General features: G+C 48.4%; 10 protein-coding genes across 10 annotated transcripts; 4 read left to right on the top strand and 6 right to left on the bottom strand.

The window, feature by feature from the left end:
• Positions 1–910: 910 nt before the first annotated feature.
• BKA67DRAFT_566887 (uncharacterized protein) lies at positions 911–1,273 on the bottom strand. The gene has a single exon (XM_046102935.1). The coding sequence runs from the start codon at positions 1,261–1,263 to the stop codon at positions 970–972; it is 294 nt and encodes a 97-aa protein (XP_045956836.1). The 5' UTR covers positions 1,264–1,273; the 3' UTR covers positions 911–969.
• Positions 1,274–2,271: 998 nt separating this feature from the next.
• On the bottom strand, positions 2,272–3,444 carry BKA67DRAFT_646632 (tyrosinase; the record flags this gene model as incomplete). Its single annotated transcript, XM_046105915.1, has 3 exons — positions 2,272–2,562; positions 2,622–3,035; positions 3,091–3,444. The coding sequence occupies 3 exons, from the start codon at positions 3,442–3,444 to the stop codon at positions 2,272–2,274; spliced, it is 1,059 nt and encodes a 352-aa protein (XP_045956835.1).
• A 2,087-nt stretch (positions 3,445–5,531) lies between these two features.
• On the bottom strand, positions 5,532–6,279 carry BKA67DRAFT_536293 (uncharacterized protein; the record flags this gene model as incomplete). Its single annotated transcript, XM_046100135.1, has 3 exons — positions 5,532–5,789; positions 6,039–6,165; positions 6,203–6,279. 3 exons carry the CDS (start codon positions 6,277–6,279, stop codon positions 5,532–5,534), a joined length of 462 nt encoding a protein of 153 aa, XP_045956834.1.
• Positions 6,280–7,036: 757 nt separating this feature from the next.
• BKA67DRAFT_691923 (flavin-containing monooxygenase-like protein) lies at positions 7,037–9,076 on the top strand. The gene has a single exon (XM_046109197.1). It carries the CDS (start codon positions 7,265–7,267, stop codon positions 8,936–8,938), a length of 1,674 nt encoding a protein of 557 aa, XP_045956833.1. The 5' UTR covers positions 7,037–7,264; the 3' UTR covers positions 8,939–9,076.
• A 383-nt stretch (positions 9,077–9,459) lies between these two features.
• Positions 9,460–11,649, top strand: BKA67DRAFT_293608 (uncharacterized protein). Its single transcript, XM_046096028.1, has 7 exons — positions 9,460–9,882; positions 9,959–10,084; positions 10,145–10,207; positions 10,267–10,464; positions 10,542–10,794; positions 10,852–11,247; positions 11,305–11,649. Exons 1-7 carry the CDS (start codon positions 9,775–9,777, stop codon positions 11,382–11,384), a joined length of 1,224 nt encoding a protein of 407 aa, XP_045956832.1. The 5' UTR covers positions 9,460–9,774; the 3' UTR covers positions 11,385–11,649.
• BKA67DRAFT_566878 (permease of the major facilitator superfamily) lies at positions 11,544–14,013 on the bottom strand. The gene is made up of 9 exons (XM_046102934.1): positions 13,630–14,013; positions 13,465–13,571; positions 13,335–13,397; positions 13,091–13,284; positions 12,709–13,026; positions 12,319–12,652; positions 12,100–12,256; positions 11,953–12,048; positions 11,544–11,903 (listed from the first exon to the last, which is right to left on the bottom strand). Exons 1-9 carry the CDS (start codon positions 13,841–13,843, stop codon positions 11,857–11,859), a joined length of 1,530 nt encoding a protein of 509 aa, XP_045956831.1. The 5' UTR covers positions 13,844–14,013; the 3' UTR covers positions 11,544–11,856.
• Positions 14,014–15,302: 1,289 nt separating this feature from the next.
• BKA67DRAFT_566874 (aquaporin-like protein) lies at positions 15,303–17,639 on the top strand. Its single transcript, XM_046102933.1, has 3 exons — positions 15,303–16,537; positions 16,589–17,066; positions 17,124–17,639. Exons 1-3 carry the CDS (start codon positions 15,803–15,805, stop codon positions 17,441–17,443), a joined length of 1,533 nt encoding a protein of 510 aa, XP_045956830.1. The 5' UTR covers positions 15,303–15,802; the 3' UTR covers positions 17,444–17,639.
• A 1,599-nt stretch (positions 17,640–19,238) lies between these two features.
• BKA67DRAFT_691919 (uncharacterized protein) lies at positions 19,239–20,375 on the top strand. The gene is made up of 3 exons (XM_046109196.1): positions 19,239–19,568; positions 19,647–20,088; positions 20,145–20,375. The coding sequence occupies exons 1-3, from the start codon at positions 19,344–19,346 to the stop codon at positions 20,324–20,326; spliced, it is 849 nt and encodes a 282-aa protein (XP_045956829.1). The 5' UTR covers positions 19,239–19,343; the 3' UTR covers positions 20,327–20,375.
• Positions 20,376–20,416: 41 nt separating this feature from the next.
• BKA67DRAFT_566870 (uncharacterized protein) lies at positions 20,417–21,333 on the bottom strand. The gene is made up of 2 exons (XM_046102932.1): positions 20,900–21,333; positions 20,417–20,852 (listed from the first exon to the last, which is right to left on the bottom strand). The coding sequence occupies exons 1-2, from the start codon at positions 21,042–21,044 to the stop codon at positions 20,605–20,607; spliced, it is 393 nt and encodes a 130-aa protein (XP_045956828.1). The 5' UTR covers positions 21,045–21,333; the 3' UTR covers positions 20,417–20,604.
• A 958-nt stretch (positions 21,334–22,291) lies between these two features.
• On the bottom strand, positions 22,292–23,557 carry BKA67DRAFT_659251 (uncharacterized protein; the record flags this gene model as incomplete). Its single annotated transcript, XM_046107413.1, has 1 exon — positions 22,292–23,557. The coding sequence occupies one exon, from the start codon at positions 23,555–23,557 to the stop codon at positions 22,292–22,294; it is 1,266 nt and encodes a 421-aa protein (XP_045956827.1).
• Positions 23,558–25,704: the final 2,147 nt, after the last annotated feature.

Below are 25,704 nucleotides of genomic sequence, written 5' to 3'. Positions count from 1 at the left end.
ACTGGCTTGTGTTGATTGGCCAGTAGTGCTTGTATACTCGGAGATAGTTTTGTTCGAGTGTGCGTACCCGGGACAGCTTTCTGTTTCGGTGACCTCATTGTTCATTAAATCTATGACAATGCGTCTGCGGCGTTTCGAAAGAAGACGAAGAAACGCAATGAAGTAACCATGAGAGTACCAATCCGGCTACCAATCCGTGCTGGTGATGGAGAATCAGCGAGCTCTTGAATACGAATACGATTGACAACGATCATCTCATCATATTCATAATCGCCCTACCATTTCTGGCCGTTCGAAATCTTCGTAAGTTGTGTTTACCGTCTTTCATGACAACACACTACGAGAACGACAGGATTCAGATTGGTTTGGGAGGTTCCGGCAAACATGAATTCAATGGATACTGTGTATTTTACATTTGCCTTGGTTTTGAATTGATGTCTCAGAGAATTTTCCAATCGACACATGATTTTCCAAACCTCGACATGCTTGCATTGCAAAGAATTCCTCGGCACTGCATATAATCCCCGCTCTAGCATGTACGGGGGACATTCTGAGATAGTGGACGCTTTGGTTGATAGATAGGATGATGGGGCCGGACTGAGTCTCGGCTTGATAGCAGAAGAGCGCGCGGATGTGTCGCTTCGCATGGAGCTGGACCAACTGTAACGCGTTGCGCATCACCACCGATTGGATGTGTGCAACCAAGGTGGAAGCCAGAGGCACAGACTGCCTCATTCAAGGGAAGTCGGGCGAATAAGCCGCGTGTCACCCCTCCAGTCTGCATAATGAATCACAAGCGTCTTACTACACAGCCTCCGAACTTGGTCTGCGTCCAACTTATCATTTCCAGCCTCACGCGCGAAATCGAGTCAATGGGGAATACTTCTCACATGCGTTATGTCTCCAAATTATACAATTCAGGCATAGGAAACTTATCTGTCTGGTGAGTGAGAATAGGGTCTAGTACATTCAGGCCTCTAAATGAGGACATGAAATGGAAGATTGTGGCTGCATTCTTTTATACTCTGTATTGTCCCGACCAAAGGGAGCTTTGGGATAACTTCTTCGCACATTACCAAAGGAACTCGGTTTTATACAAATTAGCATTCCCGCATGAGCAACACATCTTCTGAGCTGGAAGTTGCATCGCACGATGACAATATATACGTTCTGGAGATGGTCTATTCGAAGACAGACAGCCAGAAAAAAAGACATAAGAAGAGGCAATAAAACACCGCTTCCCTTAACAGATACGTCTGCCATTGTAGAAAGGAAGGGAGGGGGGGGGGGGGTCATTGATGTTACCCTACGTGTGTGGCTAATAATTAATGTTTGTGATGCGGAGGAGGAAGACTGGACTCGCAAGTTAGCCATTGAGTTGGGCGATCAAATGCCGCTAAGAGGGCTAATTAACACTATATTCAAAGAACTCACATCCACGTTTGAACCCAGGACGAGACCACTTGATACTTGAACGACGGAATAAGAAACTATGGATATCTCCTAACAAACCAATTGTTACGAAGTATCTGAGTATGACCAGTGAAAGACAGTTGTTAGAATTTTTCGTCAGTGCACATTGATAATTACTGATTATGTAGTACGAAGAGATATACGTCGCACCCACAGATAGTTGGAAATAATTACGGGCGAACAGACGGAACCGTCATCGGTGGTGGATCGTTTGGGTAGCTGTCATTATTTTGACATGATCGGTTGTATCGTGTATCATCTCAATCATCCAAGCAGATGCATCCGTCAAGAGCCTGGAACTTCAATTGGCCTCCTCAAGTTTGCTGGAATCGCTGAGTGCAACGATTGGGGACAGCCAATAGCTGCTGCGTAGTGCATAATCACCAAAGTCGTGTAGTGTCGACGACTTTATAATTAAACGATAATTATCAACCCTGATAATCGAACACGTCAGGCTGGAGATAAATCATTGCTCGTAGAAACCATGGCGCAGCTCGTCCGTACCAACCATGACCACGTGGGAAACAGCCGCGGTTAAGTAGATGGGTTGCTGCTGGCTTTGCCATATAGGAAAACTTGTTTGTCAACGGAAAATCCTCGTCCTTTAAGTTGCTAGATTGTCTCTTCTAAACATAAAGTCGACTTTTCTTCTTCTTCTTTCTTTTCGAAGCCCATCTTCGCGCTGCAGCCTGGTATGGCTGATGGACATTTATGAGTTCTAGGTAAGTTTATGCACAGTGTGGAAAATTATATACAATGAAGAGTGCACGATAATGTTGGTAAATCATCATCAGTCGCCTAGTAATCATACTCATAACACAGCAGACCGTTCTGAGCGTTCATGACATCCTCAATGACAACGTCGTCCAAGATGTCAGCGACGTTGAGTACATAGTCCAGGGTCGCCTCTGTAGCAGCCGGTGCATCCTTTCCGGTCTCAGTAAGGTACGTTTGGTTGAAGGTCGTGCCGGAAATATCGTACATGCGAGAGTCAGGGTTGGCTGTCTGCCACTGCCACCACAGACGGTCGATGTAATAGTGGTGAAGGAAAAAGATCGGATCGCCGGGAGAAGTGTCCTTATCGCCCATCTGTCGGATGTGTTAGTTCGCCGCCAGATTGCTGTGGAACCCCTTTGGCTGATACTTACGAGACCTCCTACAGCGGTATGCATACCCTTATGAGAGCTGGCCGCATCGACGGAGCAGCGCCAGAAGTTCTCATAGTCATCATGGCGGGAGCAGTTTCGGACGGCAGCGGAGTCGGTGGTCCGAATGGCCCAGGCGTTGTCCCATGCTCGGTCAAGGCAGTAATCCGTGTCCGTTAAGCCGGGGCCAATGTGCTCGGTGTAGTTTGCGAATGCACCATCGACGACGCAGAGATCTGAGCCAGTGCCGTTACCACCAAATGCATCGGAGTTCCACATCTCGGAGCGGAATGCGTTGCCAGTGTCCGAGTCAAGTGCCTCATCCCACCAGGGGATGGGGCCCGTGTAGTTGCACTCGTTCCGCAACATGGTCTCGTGTACGTGGATATAATATCGGTGCCAGGGAAGGAATTGTCCCTTTCACCAGGATTAGTCATGTCAAGTGTGATGGTCAGAAATTATGGTAACCTACAACACTGTGAATAATGTCGCCAACATAGACTCCGTTGATTGTTGTGTTGGTTTTATCGCGGTGCAGCGCCTGGAGGTCACTGAAACGGTTGGTGACACCGGTTAACGATGTCCCCGCCGGAAGTCCAATTAGGCAGTTTTGGGCTTCGAGATAAGCTGACTTCTCCTCTGCGGCCAAGTTGCGCCATTCTTTTCGGATAGTGAGGTTGTCAGCCGTACATGTATTGTTGAAGAATGTTGGTCGGTCAGAGATAGACGCGGCGGCAGCCAATTTTGCTGGGGTCGGCGCCCCAACGCAAGCCGCAGATGCGACAGTGGTAGTACCTATCAACAGTACGGCAACAGCGGTCTTCATGGTGAAAAGAAAATAGAAAAAGTTGTTTGTATTGTGTGCGACAATGGGTATACCGCATGCGAGATGCCAAAATCAGTCAAAAATGAAACACCAATGGTCCGAACGAAGCGAGCGATGAGAAATATAGTAAAGAATGGAACAGCTAAAAAAAAATTCAATGATAGGAACTACATACTTCAGACTATATATATATATATGCATATAGTTATTTGAGTCCATCGTGAATCTACATACAGGCAACGGGATCTAGACTAGTGGCTAGACTTCTGGCAAGGCCGTTTTTAGCTCAGCAGGGATGACGAGTTCATTGCGGCCAATGCCGCATAACGCTGCAACGACTTCAAGAAACATACAGAATGAAACAAAGTGGCGCTGATGAAAATGGCTTAGATCAAGAGAGAACAAGGGTCAGATGGCCAAGTTTGTCTGTCTCGATCTGTCGGGAATGGCCAAGCCTCGAGGCTTCACAAGCCTTTTCCTGACAGCACGGGTGTATTGCTCCACTAAAGATTAGTTGTGTCGAGAGACTAACTAGGCAATTGGGTCTCGTCTCTGGAAATTACCACGCTACTCCCTGCTTATTACTCCTTGCCTACTCCCTGCGCCCCTCGCTGTATACGTATTTGCACTCCACTATCTTAAAAATTCAGGAGGCTCTGCGGATTCATGCCGAGACCCCCAGTGATACAGAGTGCGGCTGTCGCGACTAGTTCTGGAGGTGACGACGTCCACCAGTGCCAAGAGATTCCGCATGAGACTTTTGCAGTCGTTGCTGCCAATCAATAAAGCTGCCGACCATGGATCCTGGGTTATGATGGGTACTTGCTGACTTGGTATACCAGGGCCAAAAAAGCTTGTTAATGCTTACGCATGCCTGCTGTACTGATCTGAGGATGTCCACTAGACGAAGAAGTGTTATAAAGAGATGAAGATGCCAAGACAGATGGCAACGTAGCACATCCATAATGGCGGCAACACGGCAACCTTACATATATCGGACGTATCGGCTGCGAGCTTGAAGCCGAGAGGATATCCGAAACTTGGTCATCACAATCAACATTCAGCCGACAAGAGTTGAACATTATCCATCTGCGTTGAAATGCCGGCACGGACGCAGACGCAAACGCAGACGCAATTGGAGCCCGCAGTGATTTGGCTCATCTAACTACAAATTCAAATCCCGAGACAGCGGACCAGCATATACGGTTTACGTGCACTATCTTGGCAGGTCCTGAAGAGTCGTTATTGCTAAGCTTACAAGGCAACAAGTGCGTGATCACGGTGGTAGGCTACATCGACAAGAAACGCGCTCGAAATATTTGCATTTGTTTCGTGGTATTTTTTTCTCTCAAGATTCAGAAAGTTTGCTCGGAGAATAAATCAACTTCTCTAGTCTTAGACGCACCGATAGCTTTCGGGGACGGTAAATTAGAACAGAATATACTATGAGTGCTCCCTGTCAATTAAACTTCCGAGGGCGATACGCTCTCTTCGCTTTCGCCGATCATCACCAACGGATAGCGGCACCGTCTATTACATCAAAGAACTTGCCAGGAGTCTCTCTGGGAATGCATTTTCGACCATTGTTTCATTTAAATCGTGCTCACGTGGGAATGGGGGTTTGGATGCCCAGAAGCTTACTGTTTTGATGATGGATTCTGCAATGTTGTCCTCGGTGTCGGGAGTTTTTTCCAATCCCATGCGGATAAACCATTCCCTTCTGTTTTTCTTTTTTCTTTTTGAACGAGACTGATTCTTATCAACTTGGATACCTCGACTGGAAAACGGCCCATCATTTGCCCAGGATACAACGCAAAGCTATAAGACACTTCCTCCCACAGTAGGCAGACCTTGAGGTCAATCCTTGGTACTACTTTTGCAAGTTCAGACGCTCAGGTTCATCCTCGCAATACGTCCGGATGATTAGTGCTATAAAATGCTGCAACGCTAGGCCCAAAGCTTCCATAGGTCATAGTGAGGCAATCGCGGTCCTGATCTGTACCCATTTGGCCATTTTATTTCCTTCAGGAGCCGCTTCAGCGCCTTAATAGAGGCACAGGGTCTTAAAGTATCCACTCGAAGACATATCATGCCATATCTAGGTCCGCAGCCTCTAGTGATTGAATGGGTAGATTGATTGATGTCAGTTGCACCGGTCTCCTTGATTGCATTTTCTGGCTCGGAAAAGAGGCGGACTCGATTGTGACAAATATAAGCTTGGATTCCCCTGCAGCAGGGAACGATCTGGGCTCGGCATCATCAGCATTGTGGTTACAACTGATTACTCCATCGTTCGCTTTTGCCAAAGACACTTTGCAAGAAGCTGTTGATACCGGAAGAGACACCTAAAATGAAGATAACAGTAATCATCGCTAGTTATGAGACGTGAAGCAAGAATATGCTGTTAAATCTAGAAATAGCGTACGGTTCGAGCAGATGAAATTGCCCGAAATATGACGATATTTTTGAAAAGGCAACCCACCGTGACGCAAATCTAGGCCAATCATTTGGATTCTGAGGACACAAGATTTGCCTAAAATGTGGCAGAGCTGTGTGATAATAACTCTGATTGTAGTTTGCTAGGTCAAACCTACCTGCCTTTGGTGTTGTTGCGAATTGGTGCAGTATAATACATCCGCATATCCAAGTTTTGCAGCTTTTAACATCGACCGGAGGTTGCGTGACTTGGTTATCGAAAATTGTGCGGTATAATGAATGATTCTGTCAGGTTTTTGCATTCTAAATATATGCAACTTACGCTTGAAAGCATCGCGACGCCTTGTGGCCTAGAATCTCCTGATGATCCGTACCGTATGAATACCATGTGCACACCATATAGGAGAGATCGATCAGTAAATGACAAAACTATCGTCTCCTATTTCATACCTCTTTGGCGCACATGTGATTTTACCCGGGCCGTAACATATTAGGAGTTCGTTGATATGATCGATCCTAGTAATCAAGTTGTGCGCCTAACCACCTCTAGGCCTCAGAGCCCACGATCTGCATGCTAGTTTACAAACGATACTAAATTATAGTATGATTGTTGACAGATTCCCTCGTACACTAAACCTGATTGGGACGTCCCACCTGACAACATGATACTCAGCAGGCCCACATCAACGGTTCTACCTCGACTGAATGTCGAGGATGAGTGGCTCAGGAATCTTAACTGCACTGGGGATTCTATTTTGAAAGTTGCGTGCTTGTTGAAAGCAATGCGTGTTAGTGAGAGACATTTGACTTATTCCAGATTTATTTTGTTCCCGTTTGGCTGTTCGGGAAAGGCTGGCAGTCCTGTAGCTTTTATTGATAGGTAGGAAATTCCCTAGTAGGAACTGCTGTTTTAAGGTAACTTAGAGAAGTCGATTGGAATCCTCGCGGGTAACATTGGCTGTAGACTTGACCAGCGACCACTTAGCGCCCACTACGAGCCCCTGCAACGTCAGCTTACCACCATTCAGGTTAGCATGTCAACACTCCACTTATACGATATACGGCCGGGCTGAACTTGCAGGTAAGCACTATGTATTGCTAGGCAGGGGGAAAGGTAGTTTATAAACTGTCGTATCCCATACGTCCGCAGGTTTACATTCGCAGGAATGGTCTGCATCAGTTCTGTTCAAAACTTCGTGTGGACCGTCCAGTATCGGTTGAACCAAGCAATCGAGGGCAGCTACAAGTGCTTCTTTCTCAACTCATATTGAATATCTCTTGGACCTCGGCACAAATTTAGCGCCGCGACGACCAAAGAGACTTTTGATAGAATAATCTTATACTTTCAGAACCACGTTGCCAGATCATCTTTTCCAGCGCGGCCATGTCACGAGTAGCAGTTATAGGCGCTGGCGCTCTTGGGCTCATGGCTCTGAAGAACTTCCAAGAAGACGGCTTCGACGTGACAGGCTTCGAGGCTCGCCCTTACATAGGCGGACTGTGGAAAGAATCGGACGATGACAGCCTTTCAGTCCATTCGACGACCATTTTTAATACCAGCAAGTTCCGGACCGCCATTTCAGACTATCCGTTCTCTGAAGAGGCCGACGTCTATCCCACGGCGGCGCAGCTGCACAAATATCTGAACGACTACGCAGATCATTTTGACATCCGCCGGAGGGTCAAATTAAGCTGCCGTGTGAGCAACATCATCCGTACAAACGACAAATGGGAAATAACGGTGAAAGACCTTAAAAACGGGGATGAAACCAGAGAGTACTTTGATCGCATCTGCATTGCGACGGGAAGTTTTTGCAGCCCTCGGTGGCCCAAACTGAAAGGTCTAGAAAAGTTTGGCGGACAGGTGCTCCACAGTATCAATTTTCACGGGTCTGAACCGTTCGAGGGACATAATGTCTTGATCCTTGGTATACATGCGACAGCGCAAGATGTGACCCACGCGCTATCTGGGTCCGCAAAGCAGGTGTACCTGAGCCACCGTCAAGGCTTGCTTCTCGTCCCACGATATACTGGTTCAGGTGTACCAAGTGATGCCGCGATGAAACTTCCTGTCGTCATGCTTCAAAGCTTCATGGATAGTAACTGCCCATCGCTTTGGTATTGGCTTGTTGACAAAGTAGCTGGCTATATTTCGGACAAGAATTTTGGGGATATCCCAGAAAGCTGGGGCCTGAAACCTCGTCCGTCAATGGCAGTCGCTACACCGTTGATGGCCGACACCGTTTGGCCATACCTTAAGTCCGGATTCGCAGAGCCCGTAGCTGCAGTGCAGGAGATCACTGGCCCGAGGACCGTGGTGTTAACGAATGGGCGAGTTCTTGAAGATATCGACACAATCTTGTATTGTACCGGCTACGACCATTGCCTACCAAGCGACCTGATTCCTAGGCCTGGAAATTCCGCAGATAGGACCCCATACGAGCCGTACCCCGAAGGCCCAGGCAAGAATCCGCATTTGTACAAGAATATCTTCCCGCTCAGCCCGGACTCCGAAGTACAAACATCCCTCGCCTTTATTGGTCAAGGCGCTACCTTCTTTCCGGGCTTCTTGCAATTCGAGCTCCAAGTCATGGCTGTGTCTCAAGTCTGGCGCGGTCGCAGCACACTTCCTCCATACCACGAAATGATAAACTGGCATAAGAAACATACTGCCCATCGCCTGGCGCTAGCGAAGAAGCACAGGCTGCCTGACGACGGAACCACGTTTTATTCGGGCACAATCCCTTTTGGAGACTTGTTCCCGTGGCTCAACGAGATGGCGGGAACAGGCATTTTTGAAACATTCGGTGGCAAGTGCAACGGTCTGTTCAACATAGCTTCCTGGAAATTTTGGTGGGAGGATCGCGAACTGTATGATCTGTGCACAAAAAGGTTGCTGAGCCCGGCCGTCTTTAGAGTTGTGGCGACGAGCGGGCGCAAGGCACTGGACAGAAGCGAGGTGATGAGAATACTGACGAGCGACAATGCGATATTAGATCGGGCTGTCAAGGCAAAGCGGGAGGATACGAATAAGGATGGAAAGGCTAAAATGACTTAACTAGCGGCCAGATATTTGTACACGTTTAAAGCAAAATCCCGCGACCGGAAATAATCTGTGAAATTGCACTTCGTCTCTTTCATTAGGGATATATAAGTTAGACCGGGACGCTGATCGCGCATCATTGAATCAATTGGGTTTTATCCGCTTAGACTACGCATTTTGAACATCCGCTAAAACGGTTGGCACTTGAAATTAGATGGTCAAACGTTGGCAATGTTGCACTATGTAGTGGACATGACTCCTGTCAGTCAACTAATCCTCAATTGCAAGAGTCAAACACTGGCTGGCATCTATCGAGGCGGTCAACTCTTGTGATCATCTCCTACACGGGATCAATCGGGAAAGTTATTTATAGTGTTATAAATAAAGTTTAGACTGAAAATATTTTGTTTAAAGAATTCACATTATCGGTGTTCCAAGTCAACCACCGATACTCCACTAATCCATGATTTTATCGGACGCTTCAACGCCGTTATGGCCGCATAGAATAGTTTAAAGGTCCGACCGCCGTCTGTTATATCCTTCATCTCACCCAGCTCGGAAGGCTCGCGCTTTTCAAAGATGCCGCTTAGTAACCAAATGATCGCCGGATCACACCAATCTTCGCCAACGATGCCCACTATAAAAGTATAGGGGGTTATGCCACGCAGATCTAGCGCACGTTTGGCGAAAGTATAATTACAACAAGCATCCGACCAGTTTACGGAACGGCTCGAGTCGATCTCTACTATACGCCTTGCCTAGAATCTGCATCAGACTAGACTAGACTAGAGCGCTTGGCTCAAATTTACACTATTACGGCAGCAACACGGTACTCAACATAGACGCTGGCCATGGGATCTTCCACAGAGCCTTCGGCGCTACGCATCCTGATTGTGGGCGCTGGTATAGGAGGCCTATCTGCAGGACTGGCTCTGCGGCGACAAGGCCACCAGGTCACGGTATGCAACTCATCCAATCATTCGGCCACGGAAATGCATTCGCCGGTTCTATGTTTCGTGCTAATTGCAAAGGTAGCTGTTTGAAAGGTCAAAATTCTCGGCGGAGATTGGCGCCGCCATCCACTCTGCTCCCAACTGTAGCAGGGTGCTTCGCAGACTGGGTGTGAGTCCTGAGGATTATGGAGGGACGCTGATGAAAGCTGTAAGAAATATCAAAAGATCTAGGTTTCTCGCTTGATATACTTGGTTCTAAACTTACTAGTTCTCGTTGTGCGACCATATCGATGGAACTTTCAAGAGTTTAGGTGACTTTTCCGAAGAACGGGTCAGTTGACATTTCGAAAGCATCCAAGAAAGTGACTCTCAATACTAAAATGCCCTTAGGAATGGTATTTGATGCATCGTGCCCAACTGCATTCTGCATTGAAGGATACAGCACTATCCAAAGAAGGCCTAGGCATCCCCGTCCAGTTGCAACTCGCTTGCCAAATTGTCGGCCTTGACATAAGTACAGCGACCGTGACGCTCAATAACGGGCAATCATATAAGGGAGATATGGTGATCGGAGCGGATGGCGTTCATGTAAGCATTCCCAGGTCTGACTTTTTATCACTTCTGTTCGATGCTGGAGAAATCTGACTCTAAGATCTCGATGACAGTCATGGACAAGGACGTTCATTGACTCGACCACGAAGCCGTTCTCAACCAACATGGCTTGCTATCGATGGATAGCGCCCAACGAAGACCTGGCGAAACATAAAGACACCGTGGAGCTCAGCAAGAAGAGAAACCATTGCGTCGAATGGGTTTCTGATGATCGGCGAATCATCTACTATCCTTGTTCTGACCACACAATTTCGAATTTCGGTGCATTCGTTCCTACCGTAGCCAGCAAGAGCGGCACTAATTCGGGTAGAATATTCTAACCCCAGCATGCAGATTGAAGCTAATTGTTCACTCACAAAACAGATTGGAACACTCCCGGCTCGAGGGCACATTTGCAGGAGGCTTTCAAGGACTTCGGGCCCATGGTGCAACGGCTCATTCAAGATGCACCAGTTTCTGAACTCAAGCTCTGGGAACTACTGGACATGGAAACTTTGTCGACTTGGCATAAGGATAGCCTGGTCTTGATTGGAGACGCAGCTCACCCCTTCCTGCCCTTCATGGGCCAAGGCGGTGCTATGGCCATCGAGGATTCGGCAGCACTGGCAGCGCTCCTGCCACTAGGAACGGAAGCAATCGATATACCTGCTAAGCTGAAGATTTGGGAAGACTGCCGCAAGGAGCGCGTGGAGCGGATCCGAGATTTCACGCGACGGAACGGGCGATCCCCAAATGATCCGGCAGCACCCAGGCCGAGTTGTGAGTATATTACTCTCCTAGTATCACGATAATTCGGGCTAACGTGTTGAAAAAAAGATGAGGAGACCATGGAAGTCATGTCTTACTGCGTCAACTACGATGCATGGGAGCAAGCTTCGGGGGTGCTAAACAATTGAAGTAGACTGGCTCGACCACTAGCCACAGCATTGCCGCTCGCCAGAGTACATCCTTCAAATGTGCAGCCCCACTTGCCATCGTCGTCGACATAATGTAGGAATCAGCAGCGCAATTGTCGTTGCATCTGGTCATTCAGATATGGTTTCCATGGTGTCTAAGATGGTGATGAGATTGAGTTCTGTTATAGTTTCGAGCATATATGTTTAAATTTTATATAAGGAAGAAATTTGCCAGATTATGGTTCATCTTTTGCCACCAACCAGTATAGATTGCAGCACGGAGAGTGATAGGGAGTCGGGTATGTAATGTCGACAAAAGCCATTGCTACGAGCGACCACGACGATAGAATATTGCGATTTAGCGCATGTAGGGGTCACGATTCAGGTTTCTTGCACTAAATCGTGAAGTTCACGTCCTCTAGGTAAATCCATCGTTGGTAGTCGTATTGAATCTCTGCTCCTCAGGTAATTCCTACTCGTCAGTCTCGCGAGTGGAGTCTAAGCTATTACGAAGGAGTTCTATAGCAACATCAGTAAATATCATAAATGTATTTATACTCACACTCACCGTTTCGTTCTGAGTCTTCATGATCTTGTTTTGCTGCCTCATCGTTCAGACCAAAAAGATGGGACATTTCTTCAAGTGTTCGACCTTTCGTTTCAACTACCGGCCAGTCAGCTGCAGATCATTTCCATCAGGATCATGTTTACTTACCGAGCGCATATCTCACGAAAAGGAAAGCAATCAAACAGAAAAATGCCAACAAGATATAGAGCCCCCAGCCGATAGCACTGGCTATCGGCGGAGTCGTTTGTGCCACGATGAAGTTTGATATCCACAACGATGCCGTACATAACGCATTGCCCTTTGCCTGTTATTCCGATGTCAGCCGAACCAGTAGTAAACTTCAACAAATACCAATCTGGCACTTACTCGGAGTGAGATTGGGAAGATCTCCGCGGCGTAAGTCCAACTACCGGAGCTCCAACTCATATTGAAGAAAGTGTAGAACAAGTAGGGGAATGCCACAATAGCGTTGTTGGTTGGGCTACCAGGGTGGCTTTCCGCGTGGCGCAGTAGCGCTGCTATCCCAATCAAAGCACCAAACATACCAGCCGTGCCGATCTGAAGCCACGTCTTTCTCCCGAGTCTATCGAAATACACAACTGGTATCCAAGCCGAGAAGAACAGAACAACGCCAACTCCAGCCGTTGCTAAATTCGCAGCTTCGGCTGTGAGGCCACCTCTCATGAAGAGGGTCGGGGCGCTATTGCTGCAATGAGTAAGAGCAACGGGATCAGGGGGAGGCCGAAATATACTCACTAGTAGAAAATGGAGTTTGTACCAGTAATTTGTTGCAAGAATTGAATGGTGGTACCAAGGAACGTCACCCAGCGCACGGGTCCCTTGAGCATATCTGCCCATGTGCCCTGCGATGATGCATCCTCGATAGATAGGGACTCACGAATCTCTTTTATCTCAAAATCCGCAACGTCCGTCCCATGCAATCGTGATAGGACTTCATGCGCACAATCATACCGGTCTTGTGCGACAAGCCACCGGGGTGACGGGGGAACCCATATCCAACAACCCACTGCAAGCACTATCGCAGGCAAGATTTGTATTGTGATTGGATACCGCCTGGTGCTTGTTAGTGACATTCCATCTAATGTGGCTTTGATAGAAACTTGGCCCCATTACTCACCACCAGTTATCGGAGTTCATGAAAAAGAACCCGTACACCACGAAGAATACTACCATCTCGGCGAAACATAGAATCATCAGATTGATGGCTCCAATCCGCCCACGGATCGCAGCCGGTGCAATTTCTGTGATGTACAGCGGGACTCCTGCAGAGTAAGCCCCAACACCAACGCCTAGCACTAAACGGCCAAGAGTCTGCGAGTATGGTTAGAACAACATAGATAGGAGAGATGAATATAGTTCACCATTTGTGTTACCGTGTATGAGGCGGCCTGTAGCAACGCTCCAGTTATAAAGACAATACTCGCCTCCAGTGCAGGTTAGTGACATAACGACAAGGACGATGCAAGGGAAGATGCAATTGATTAGACTCACCAGGGAGATCGTTCGTTCTCGACCGACAGAGTCTGCCAAAAAGCCAACCGTCATGGCCCCAAAGGCGCAGCCGATATTGTAGATACTCACGACGAAACCGATGGTCCCTATGACCAGTAAGCTTTTAAGTCAACCTTGTGTAGTGCTGGAAGTCAGGCAACCCACAATCGTTGGCAGGCTCCATGATCTTCAACCATCTGGCATCAGCGATAATCATGGATAATACACCTTGATTCCATCCGAAGAGAAAAGAGCCGAGACAGATGAAAGAAGTAAGTGTGTAAACATATTTAATATTAGGAGGTCGTTTCTGATCAGACAGGACTTCCCCTTTTGGAGGTCTGATAAGTTTGGTCTGTTTGACTTGAAAGATGCTCATTATCGAGAGTGAACGCCGGCATAACGCGAATGCCTGAATGCCACGAGAAAGAGCGAATTGAGACTCAGAAATATCTCAGATATGTACCACGGTGGTACGGTGCAAAGGAAGGGACATTCAGGTACAGAACTCAGCACCGATGTTTTGCAAGAGGCATTGTTCAGATTAACGGAAAAGGAATCTGCTGGGCGACGTCCATTGGCCTGAGAACCCCATGGGGGGGTTTGATTAGCGCCATAGAATTGGTAGTTAGTGATTAACTTAAACGTCAATAGCCCGGTCGGTATTTAGGTGCATTGTATCCCGACTTGCCCGACCACCGAATAGACACACATCAAAAGTTCGGAGATAACAGTGCCTTGACTTAATTAGCCACTACGGAAGCAATTATATATTTAAGAGCATTCATGAGAAATTGCGTTCCAGATAAACTGATTCTTTATTTTTGACGAACAGCTCACGATGCATTCAACAGACACAAAACGCATGAGACTGGTTGTATTAAATTGCCAAGCTTGTCCTATGTCGCGAGTGCCCTGAAGAGACTGCGACTCCTTCAATATGGATGACGAACTATTAGTTAAGCTTGCTAACTATTTCTGTCCGTCTATCTCTTCTCATAATCGCCTATGTTACCTGACTCGGACATTCAATTCGAGCATTTGTGAATAATACACCTTGATGTGCGCATCACGTTCAGATTTCTATCAATTTAGATAATAGCTGAAGCCCGTTGTTGTTACTCGTTATGTCTAGATGTCCACTTTACCAGTGTGATTATCTCTTGGGTGCTTCCATGAAGAAACGCTGCTGAACAACAAATGTTTTTGGTTGCTACAGCGTAGGCTGTTGGTCAATCCGCATTTGCCATTTCCGATAAACCTAACTTGGTCTGCCTCTTAACAGCTTTGGGACATGGCCTTGTGGTGTTCCACCTACAATGCACGTAAGTCAATATTGAGCTCATAACTCTGAGAGTTCACTATAGATTGTAAGCTCGACTTGTTGGGACTTGTTTAGGGAAACAGTTCGTTATCGTGTTCAAGGCCAACATTGAAGCTGCAGATTGCGCCATGTTGGATGACGATCCGCACTGTATCTCAGAGCCCCACGCGAACCTTGTCCAAGGCCCGGGATGCCAACCCGCCACGCTATTATGCCTATGTAGGGATCCGTAATATTGCAGCAAGGAGTTTTACTAGGCCGGCAAGCTTGCCGCATTAGCCCAACAATGGCTGAGCTGTTGTTCCGGACGTGATATCAATGACAACTTTATTTCACGCCCAGCAAGCATACTCGCAATATTCTATAATAATTTGAAACTTGCGGATATGACGTAGTTTAGTCGTTAGGATGTGCCATAAGCGGACATACAGTCGGACCTTAATGTCCGGCTGTTGCGCCACTTGCGCCAATATAGTGGGGACTTTAGAAAACTTAGACCTCGACGGCTCCATTGCTTTTCCCGAAGACGTTGATTCTGACCCAGTTATGATCCCGCTGTTCTACATCTGAATCATACATAAGGTGGGTATGGCAGCCAACAGCAGATTCTTCAGCACTCGACGGTGGATTCGTGATTCGTATCATTGAACGCATATGTGAGACTCAACGCAATGAGCGCGCTCAGGAGTCTATGCTCCGTTAAGCCTTACCGATGATATCACCCTTACCACCACGACGTATGAATAACAAGCATAATGATTGCTACAATGACTCCGGAGCCCGCCCGGAAATATGGAGATGACAGAAACATCGGGGCACGGTACCCAAACACTCGGCCCTGCCTTGGTGCTAGAAGCTGGATGGGCTCCACGCATGGCGAAGATCAAGATAAACTATGGAATCGGTGATGAGGCTGCATTGGCTTTTATAGGCCCGGCCGCCTTCATTATTAACTGGTTGCGCGTTACACTATTGTCGTTCTTCCTACTCTGATCTCTTCATTCATACTTAGACATGTCTCAACCGACCAATACGCTCCGTGAACAAAGCCATCAATCTGGCAGCGAGCCAGTCCAGAGTCCTGGTAGTGCAACTCACCATCGACTCGCTAGACCGGCTTTGAACTTGCACAGGGGCCAAAATTTCAGTTCATTTGCTGCGAGTGCCTATACCGCTGGCCGGAGAGACCGTGACCAGCAATCACACCAAGGGACTCTGACAAGCCAACCTGATACTCAACGTCTCAGCTGGATTGATGATGAGTATATAAAACAAAACCCTTGGCACGACAAAAGCAAGGACAAGCCTGTGTTTAGCTTGGGTGGTCCCTTGCCACATATAGCGCGTGGATCAAAGAAGCACAAAAACGGACGAGGCCTCACAAATGAGGAGCTTGCTGAAAGAGGCGAGCTACAATCAGATAAGTCGGGGTCAGAGCAACACCTGAGGAGTCCATCGACCCAACCAATCAACCGAGATCAGGGCGCCAGGACGACTGTTGCTGGCACAGACCACGGGGGCGGGCGGAATGCTGGAGGCCAGCCTGTCTTTGACTACACCCACGGCCAGGGCTCGCATAGCCCATCAAACACCGACAACACACAACCGGAATTCAAAATCGACGGCGAACCTCTAGGCAAGCGAGAGCACGACGATGTTGTGAATGAAGATAAAAACCCCGACGAGTACAGAAATTGGTGGGCAAAGGTCCGAGCGAAGCACCCAGAGCCTCTTGCTGAGTTCCTAGCGGTATGATGACCAAATTTACTCGCATAATATTATACTAACCCGACTTCTCAGACACTCGTTGCTATTTTCCTAGGACTGTCGGGCACGCTGTCAGTCTTCCTTTCTCAGGACCAAGCGATACCTTACGGATCATATGAGACTTCTTGTTGGGCCTGGGGATTTGCATGGATGTTTGGCGTGTATCTCGGAGGCGGCGTCTCTGGTGCACACATGAACCCTGCGATATCCATTAGCCTGTCCGTATTTCGTGGGTTTCCGTGGTTACAGTGCCTCATTTACGTCATAGTTCAGTTCATTGCTGCGATTGTGGCAGGAGCACTGGCATACGGTGTCTTCTACGACACGATGCACAATGTGGATCCTACACTTTTGCACTCTTCAAAAGCTTTCCTCTCGACACCTCAAACTTGGGTTTCGCCAGGGAATGCGTTCTTGAACCAGTCTGTGGGCTCTGCTATCATGATGATCGTTGTCTTTGCCCTTGGCGACGACCAAAACAATCCACCTGGTGCCGGAATGCACGCTTTTGGTAAGTCTTACCAGTGATTATTGTTTGTATAATGCTCAAAGCTAATAATGCCCGCAGTACTTGGTCTTCTTGTCTCTGTTCTCAAGATGACACTCGGATTTAACATCGGCTCCGCGCTCAACCCAGCTTCAGATTTCGGACCCAGGGTCATTGCGTATGCCATCGGTTATCGCGAGGCCAACGTCTTCTCTGATCCTTGGTGGTTCTACGGCCCGTGGGCCGCAACGCTGGTTGGATCATTGGTTGGATGCGTGATCTATGACACCTTTATTTTTGTTGGATCTGAGAGTCCTGTAAACTATAAATACCCACCTACGATACGGAAGAAGATTCAACAGAAGGGCAGTCAGGTGTTGGACAAGCTGGGCAGCTCATGAGCAAAAATGGACAGAAATTTAATGTTGTATATCATCTCCGAATTTCTATGTGCTAGAAACGCATAAACTTCCAAAGATTTATCGAAGCATAACGATTTGACTAAGGAAAACAACAGAAGCTGTAGGGGTACAGCTCAGAACAACAGAATGCTGAATAAGTGATCAAGTCTAGCAGCAAGTGTAGGCAGACCTGGGGGATCTCCATTGGTACCATATTGATTTATTTGTTTAAACAATGTTTAAGGTTACCAACAAGATTGTGGAGCCGTGCGGCTAGATAGTCGTTTTCATACATGCGGCAATGCTAATTCCACATTATAGTCTTAACCGACTTTGATGACCATTACCCATTTGGCACTAAACTTTCACTTTTAGTTCCAGATCTCAATCAAGTTTATTAAAGCCCGCTGTGTGTACAGACCTTACTAATTTTGCACTAGACTAACATAGATCTACACAGCTAACAACAGCTATGATCGACCGCCGTCTTTCGCACATGCATACTGACGGTACACTTGGTCATCTAGCCTCGATCAAGTGGCGCGGCTGTTCACACTTGCCCCATCATAGACCTTCCTCCTCAACTTTTGAATCACATTTCTGTCAGTCTTTCAACCCATTTTTAAACTTGACGCACCCCTCACTAAAAGTTTATTATTTTATACCTTGTCGCTTATTGTCTTGTCAAGGGCCAGAATTGCCCTCCATGTGTAGCGAGAACTAACTAAAACTTTACATAGTATATGTGGCAAGTGCGATGAATTATTGTTGCATTTCCAAGCCGATTGATCAAGTGCGAGTATAGACGATCACAAACCGTATGCGTTCGATTATTGTGTCACTTTCTCTCTTATTTCCCGAATATCTTTTCCTGAAGATAACTACCCTGGAATGACGTCTCTTTCCATATCAACTGCCGAGAGAACTCCTCAAGGAAGAAGCAGTATCATACTACCTTTCAGTGGTAACGACCAGCGTTGACTTCCTGAGTAATATATGGGATAAATTCAATGTTTGGATTCCATAAGAGTCAAACTCGTTTGCTCGCGGCTGGCAGCATGTGGCGCTTGCCCAAATCACATCTTTGGATTTTGTAAGATCAGTATCGTCTCATACAGGTAGGTCGTTGAGATATAAAGTTCCAGCTTCGAGCCAATCACGATATGGCCAACTTTCTGCTGAACTCTTCCATATTTATGTTGAGCGGCAACTTCAAGCACGAACCAAAGGCAATGTGACTTCAAAGGATTCCACGTCAACACTATTATCACATAGCTAGACCGTTAGACAGATGTGCCCTTAAATGGAAGCAACAATAGAGTCGCACAACAATATCTGCAGTTGCCATTTGCACGCTGATGAACCCGACGCCTGGGTCATTAATTGTGCGGATATTTCCATGGCACATCCGTTCCAAGGGCCATCAGTGCCGTAGTCATTGGAACATACCCGACTGATTCTCAAGGAACTACATCATGAATATTATGGAATCAATGGCGCCCAGTAGATGTCGTTTAACCACTATCGTATCCAGTGTAACTTATCGATCACTGCTTCGGATACTGCCATAATTTGAATGATAAGTACTTTAATATTATGTAATATATGCGACACCTTACTCAGCTACCAACAATGAGAATATCTGTGAATCTTAAAATGGCCATGAAGCCGCCCAGCAATGAAATCGTTCATCCATCAAAGCACCCACAGTCGTCGGGGTCTTTTGAAACTTGCTTGTAAAGTCACTATCCTGCGATGATGAGGGGTGTGCTAACCCCGGCACACCCAGCTGAACAAGGTCGCCAAGCCTGCCTGTCTGCGTGCGGCGAAGCAACAACAGGAGCACACTCATACGCGCGTCGAGACGCAAGGGCCATCGTCAAAGAGTGCCAAACGCAAGATGGCAAGGAAACGGAAAGAACCATCGCCCGAGGTGGTCTTTAACCTCACCGGGTTGATTGAATATAAGGTCGTTGAGCTGATCTACGACGGGGCCGGGCGGAAGCGCGCCAGCCTTTATCTAGTGGAGGTCCGTAGACCTGTCAAGGCGGCACGGGATAGGAAGTCAAGGCGCGTCGCTTCCAAGACAAGTGAATCCGCGCAAGGGGTTTATGTGCTCAAGATTGTAAGCTTACACCCCTATAACTTGTGGTGCATATGATGTTATTGACAAAAACGGCAAACTAACTGCTATTCTTGCAAGTTCCCAGAGTCGCGCGCGAATGAAGTAGACTACGAGGCAGATTTGGCGGCGAATATAGAGCTCAGTCGCACATCGGTTGTCCCAGACGCGGAGGCGGCATGCGATGCTATGCTACAGTCTGCGAACCACAACCTAGGGGCTGTTCGCTGGCCGCGGTGCTATGGTACCATGACAGTAAGAGCGAATCTGACCTGCGGGCAATGGGTTGCTGGCGAGACGGGGCCGTCGACATGTCACAGTATCCTTTTTGAGTACTTTCCCGGACTTGAGGCGCTCAGGAAAGAAGATGTCACAGAAGAGTTGGCGGTTGACTTTAAGAAGCTGCTTGCGGACTTGCACAGTATAAGGATCCTGCATCGTGACCATATCAACCATGCCATTTGGCCGGAAGTTGGCTTCAATAATGTGTTCCTGCGTAAGAATGCTGCCGATTGCAAAAAGGGTACGGGTCTTTTCCTTGCTTGTTTGTTTGATATCTCACTAATTCACATATCAAAGACCTCATTATTCTAGATTTCGACAAAGCCAAAGTCTTGGGGGATGGTGCGAGAGACCGGGCTCTGTTTGCCGACGAGTTGGCACGCATTGACGAACTGCTCGAACAAGCATTATCTGGGAAGGCATTGGCCGGCTCGACTTCAAAAGAGGTGCAGAAACTGCTTGCAGGCCACCGGGTGTAGTGTAGCCTATCCAAAAACACAAGGCGAGACGATACAAGCGAATTCCAACCGGGAACTGAAGCCATGTAATATATTGAGACTCTATGTGCGTGTACTTGTTTATTATAAGTTGAGAAGATGCAACACCATCACTCTAGGCAGGGCCGGCCCCAACGACCCTTCCCCTTTTTCCCCCAACCAAAAACCCTGTCTAGAGCGGGAAATAATCAAACGAATGAGTGTCTGAATCGAACAGTCCGTTGTCTCCCATCATCAGTTCCCCCACAGAGATGCCACGCCTAGTTATGTGGAGCACCAGATTCACTGCTGGGCCAGGCAGACGTGGAGTTCCATTTCGCAGCGTCCGGGGTGAAGACCCGTCGGGCCACTACGAAAGTCACAGGTGGCGCGGAGCTGGCAGGGCGTGAGGACCAAGTACGTGACGGGGCAGCAAATACGCCAGTGAACGAGGTCGCGAAGGTCGTTGCGGGAGCGGAAGCGGTAAGGACATGCGGCGCCGCGCTCCATGCGCCAGCTGAAGGCTCAGCTTGCGGAGCGGCCAAAGCACCAGCAGCGAGAAAAAAAAGCGTGGACAAGTGCATGTCGTCGACGTTGTGATCGAAAGACGATTTTCGGGTGAGTAGTCGGTGAGAGGGAGATTGCCGGCTTTGAAGACCGTCTTGGCTGAATTGTAGCGAAGAGTGCCTGAGATGATCAGCAAAAATAAACATCTCTTCATAGACGATTCGTGAATCTTATAACCGCGAAATAACACCCTCAGACAGCACGTGGGTCAGTATGCATTAGAGTGACTGCCATTCCCGAGCGCCGCAAAGAATAGTCACGATGCCGACTATGCGACCCTCGCCTCATCATTACCTAGTGAGACATTATCTAGTCGATTGCCTTGGCGTCTTTTTCGGTATACAGACAGCTCTTCATTATGCAGGAGCAGACCTAGTTGTCGATACCTAATTCTGCTCTGCACTTGTTATCAATGATCCACATCAATACCTTTGCCAACTGCTTCCAAAAGTGGAATGAGGCCATGAGTCCAGAATTCCGAATTTCAGTTCAGGGCTTAAAGCCTACTATAAACTCTAATCGTCCTGCGCGTGAACCCTTTGCCCTGGACTAGAGATGTTTTTGTCACAAACCTAGTGACCAACACGTCGTGGCACACCCGGTTAGGTTCAGCAACGCTTCGATAGCCCCGGTGTCGGGTTTGATTAATGTGAAGGCTTCACATGTGTGTAGGCCGATATGTGTATCTGAACTTACTTTTTTATGCTTGTCAAGATGTGATAATTGTGAAAGTGGCGCAATGAGAATATCAATGGAGTGGATAGATAGATAGATAGGCATTGTAGCGTGGTTGGTGCATGGTGTATGCAGCTTTAATGCTCTGTAAAGTTCGACGTGCCGGAGACGCCTGCGCAAGGCACATTGTACGGAAGCTCTTACACGTCACCTCGGGGTATCCCAATGGGCTTGGTTATCTAACAGGCTTTCGGTCCGCTTTCAAGATGCAGTTAGCTTTCCAGACACAGCGTTTTCAGGCTTAGAAGACATTGGTCGTGGACTAAAACGGTCACCAAGACTGGCGGATACAGTAATATTTGACGGATATGACGCATCAGGTATGCTACCCAGTTCGCAACCGGATAATCAGACACAAGGGACGATCATAGGACTGTATTAGGAACAAATGATATAGATTACACTACAAGCTACTGTAATACGTTGCACTGCCAAACCCAATTCCGCTATGCTCCATCGTTCATTTTGGTATCCCTTTTCGGTCGCTAACATATATGCATTTCCTGTGTCATGATTCGTACAAAGCTCATCATAATTCCCAATTTTGTGGAAACCAGACAACTTCTTCCATTGGCAGCAATTTCTAGTTGAAGTTGCCAAGCCAAATACACCAAATAGAGCATATTTCGCCAAGCTCTTCTCGTGCCTCTTCGTGGTAAGGAAGGTCTAATATTTTCTCGGTTGGCCTTTATGGGTCGATCCGGCTGGGAAACCCATGATTTTACTAGCCAGCATTCCGCCTACCAAGCTCTCGGCCATACCCTTGACGCCGCCCGGCTTAGTACGCCGTGGATCCTTGTCGATGAATGAATCAATGGCCGCTGCACCTAATGCGGCTGTCACGACCTTGGCGCCCTTCTGACCTGTCCAAGATCCGGGTTCCTTGCGCAGACGGAAGGCTGTCACGCCGCCTGCTTCGAGGGCTGCACGGGCGGCGAGCTGCCATCGGTGAGCTACATCTGGATTTGGAGACTTCATCTCGTCCTGGTAGTGCTTCATATGAGGATGGCGGCTTGATTTGGATCTCGTAGGGCGTACAGTTGAATCGCGACCGTGGGAGTAAGAACGCGCGCGTCGTCCGCGGCCGCGATGCGACGGCGAGGGGCTAGGGCTCGGCGAGTGCCTATGGTTTCGTCGGCGGCGACGTTGACGATCTTCGTCGGAATCGTGACCTCTACTTCGAGCTTCAGGGGACATGCTGTACGACTTCTGCCTTCCATTCAGGGACGGCCTACGACGGTCACGGGCGCTGCGTTTCCCCGTGCTTCTGCGCGGCGGTGATGGGGAGGGACTTGGAGTGCGGTGCCGCCTGCTGCGTCGCGATGGGCCGTCATATGGGTCCTCATAGTACTTGTCGAAGTAAGGATCACGTCCACCGGCCCGGCCTCTTTCGGTAGCCGCTCCACCTGCTTGAGCTGCTGCATATGCTTCGACAATATTCCCCACCGTCTTGAGGCCTTTACTACCATATGATTTCATGTTCTTGAATGCGGGACGGTCGACCCATTGGCCATATTTATTTTTCTTGGTCCCTGGTGGCATTCCGGCAGTAGCAGCAGCAGCATCACCACGGTCTTGCTTGGAGAGCCTTGGCGGCGGCGATTCATCACGCTCGCGTCTTGAGTGCCGCCGCCGCGGTGGAGAATCGGAATGTCTTGACGAACGTGCGGGGGGCGAGGCAGCCCTCCGAGTCCGTGGTGGGGACGCATTAACTGAGGATCTCGGGGGTTGCGTTGATGCTCTGTTCGATTTGTGTCTGCGACGAGAATCTCGAGGGTCTTCTTCATATCGAGGGGGTGGGTCCGGGACGGCATCGCTGCCGACATATTCATAAGCGTCGTCGTTCACGCCGGCATAGGGATCCGGGTAAGCCTCTCTAGACATGTAAGGGTCGTCATCTTCGGGTCGATAACGTGAGGGTTTACGGGCCATGATGGCTCTCGTAGATGATTCGAGTGTACAAAAAAGAAAAAGGCAGCTGTCGACGGAGATGAGAAAGATCAACTCGATCTATACACTAGTAGGCTGCAACTGGGCGGCCTCTTCTGGTAAATAACTTTTAGAGCAATAGCTGGAAAACCAGATGAGCAGCTAGGTTAGTCGGTTAACCTAACCTAACCTCAGTGAATCATATGTCGTCCTTGACGTGACAGACCGTTTGTACGTTGGGCAGGTCGGGGATATAGCCCCAGCCCCGCTGGCTTGTGTGGTGTGGTGTGGTGGGAACAGAAGCCGCGATCGAAGCAAGAAGGGTCCAGCCCGATGGATGGCAGATGCACCACGACGTAACACATGCAAGTCGCAAAGATTATACTGGCACGACAGGGGCCTGACCGGCTGGCATTCTGCTTTGTGGCAGCGGTGTAGCGAATGATTGTGGGGAGACAGACGGCAGCTCATGTGCACTGCATGGGCCGGTGATGTCAGTTGGGGTCTCGCCCCCGTGTCCTGATTGCCTCAAGTATGCGCGTGTGGGTTGTTTTTGACGGACCCTGCGCTGGCGTGTGTACAGTAGGCTCGGAGGTAGGTTATGGTTGGCCTCTTCGTCACGAATGATACATGCCCACCTCCCCGCATGATCTCACCCTTTGACACAGGGCCAGTGAAGCTCGTGGCGGAACTTTCTAATCATGTGCCGAAGGGAAAGAAGAAAAACAACACGAATAAAAATTACACTTTGCCTGGTGAGACCATTGCCACCGACTCCCGCGCATTTCATTTACATCTGAGCTGCCGGAGGTAATCCATAGTATTGATCAAGGTACTGGCGGCGAAAGACATCAGTGAAGAACTAAGCACAAATCATCCATGTATGGCTGTGGTGGCTTGTGTGTGGCGGACCGTGCTCCACGGGCTTTTGGCAACTGACTGGGTCCCTCCGCAACTCGTGGGATAGTCCAAGAGAGCTCAATGATAGCGCTAACCTAGTCTAGTCTCTTGGACTATTATCATACGCTGCGAACGGACGCAGTCGTTTTTGCATGTGTTTATGACCGCAAGTATCATGCTCCTGACTCTGATGGCTACGGTTGCATTACCCGACCGATAGCGCTTGATATGGACACAGGCCACAGCTCTCGTGAAATCATTGCCCGAGGAAGCCAGTCCGTACTTTCGAGATGAATCTTCGGAACCGCTAGTCAAGTCCGTATCAACCCGTCCGGAAGAGCATTGTTTTAAATGCCAGATGGATGACTTTGCGAATGGGAAAGAAATATAACAAACCCCCACGCTCCGGACACAAGTGTTGCTCAAAGCCGCAGATTATATCGGTAGGTTAGCCAGTTCCCACCATGTCCTGGCCTTTCACGGCAAATTGAAGCCAGACGGCTGCAGCAAAGTTGGGGAGAGGGGGCTCATATGAAGATGATTTAGTCGTGTCTGGGCCATTGGCAACATCTGCAGCGCTTTGTTGATCCTTCTGATTTGACTCCGCAAAAGTACGTTTAACGGCTGCATTCGAAAGGCATGTAAGCGAAGTAAGATCGGTCCATTTCTTCTCCACACAACTCGTTACGAATTCCTCTTTTGTCTGTCATACATCGGCGTATGCTGTCTTGCTCTTCACACATTGGAGCCGTTGGACGCCTCTCACGTGCCAAATCCTTACAACTGCACATATCCATTTATTGATACCCTACGGATGAAGAAGATCGATAACATGGCGGGACTGGCTGCTACGCTTGCTGCCTCACAAAGAACCGCTGCAGCGGCACTGTTTGTGCGATTGACACAAAATATTTCAGACGGACACCGGTCACTGGCCGCTCTTTGCGTTCGGGAACAAGCTCCGTTCAGATTCAGGAACCTGATGCTAAATTTGGGCTGACGCTTTCCCCCGCATTTTGCAATATGCGTCTTGGAGGTAATTTCTAGGTCCTTTCAACCGTCATAGGGTGAATTAGCCGAGAGCGTTGCATTTTCCATCATTCTTTGCGGGCACAAAACCACCAATGCTCCCGTTTTCGGTGGTTTAGGTTCATGTTCCGCTCGTTTCTGCCAACCTGTTGTCTTGGCATGCTGACTGTCTCATTGAATACGAGGCGATCCCCTCGACCTTGCAGTTACCGAAGGCTAAG

This window comes from Truncatella angustata (assembly GCF_020726525.1).
Source record: "Truncatella angustata strain MPI-SDFR-AT-0073 chromosome Unknown BKA67scaffold_5, whole genome shotgun sequence".
Taxonomy (NCBI): Eukaryota; Fungi; Ascomycota; class Sordariomycetes; order Amphisphaeriales; family Sporocadaceae; genus Truncatella; species Truncatella angustata.
Note: the sequence above shows the minus strand (reverse complement) of the source record. Positions and strands in the feature narration are given on the sequence as shown.

Coding starts and splice junctions, on each gene's coding strand:
- BKA67DRAFT_566878 (XM_046102934.1), bottom strand. CDS start 13,843: ATGAGCATCTTTCAAGTCAAACAGACCAAACTTATCAGACCTCCAAAA. Junction 13,398..13,464: donor GAGAACGAACGATCTCCCTG/GTGAGTCTAATC, acceptor CCTGCACTGGAG/GCGAGTATTGTCTTTATAAC. Junction 13,027..13,090: donor ATGAACTCCGATAACTGGTG/GTGAGTAATGGG, acceptor AACAAGCACCAG/GCGGTATCCAATCACAATAC.
- BKA67DRAFT_566874 (XM_046102933.1), top strand. CDS start 15,803: ATGTCTCAACCGACCAATACGCTCCGTGAACAAAGCCATCAATCTGGC. Junction 16,538..16,588: donor CTCTTGCTGAGTTCCTAGCG/GTATGATGACCA, acceptor CCGACTTCTCAG/ACACTCGTTGCTATTTTCCT. Junction 17,067..17,123: donor TGCCGGAATGCACGCTTTTG/GTAAGTCTTACC, acceptor TAATGCCCGCAG/TACTTGGTCTTCTTGTCTCT.
- BKA67DRAFT_566887 (XM_046102935.1), bottom strand. CDS start 1,263: ATGGCAGACGTATCTGTTAAGGGAAGCGGTGTTTTATTGCCTCTTCTT.
- BKA67DRAFT_691919 (XM_046109196.1), top strand. CDS start 19,344: ATGGCAAGGAAACGGAAAGAACCATCGCCCGAGGTGGTCTTTAACCTC. Junction 19,569..19,646: donor GGGTTTATGTGCTCAAGATT/GTAAGCTTACAC, acceptor TATTCTTGCAAG/TTCCCAGAGTCGCGCGCGAA. Junction 20,089..20,144: donor TGCTGCCGATTGCAAAAAGG/GTACGGGTCTTT, acceptor CACATATCAAAG/ACCTCATTATTCTAGATTTC.
- BKA67DRAFT_691923 (XM_046109197.1), top strand. CDS start 7,265: ATGTCACGAGTAGCAGTTATAGGCGCTGGCGCTCTTGGGCTCATGGCT.
- BKA67DRAFT_293608 (XM_046096028.1), top strand. CDS start 9,775: ATGGGATCTTCCACAGAGCCTTCGGCGCTACGCATCCTGATTGTGGGC. Junction 10,208..10,266: donor GTGACTTTTCCGAAGAACGG/GTCAGTTGACAT, acceptor AAATGCCCTTAG/GAATGGTATTTGATGCATCG. Junction 11,248..11,304: donor GGCAGCACCCAGGCCGAGTT/GTGAGTATATTA, acceptor GTTGAAAAAAAG/ATGAGGAGACCATGGAAGTC.
- BKA67DRAFT_566870 (XM_046102932.1), bottom strand. CDS start 21,044: ATGAAGAGATGTTTATTTTTGCTGATCATCTCAGGCACTCTTCGCTAC. Junction 20,853..20,899: donor AACGTCGACGACATGCACTT/GTCCACGCTTTT, acceptor CCGCTCCGCAAG/CTGAGCCTTCAGCTGGCGCA.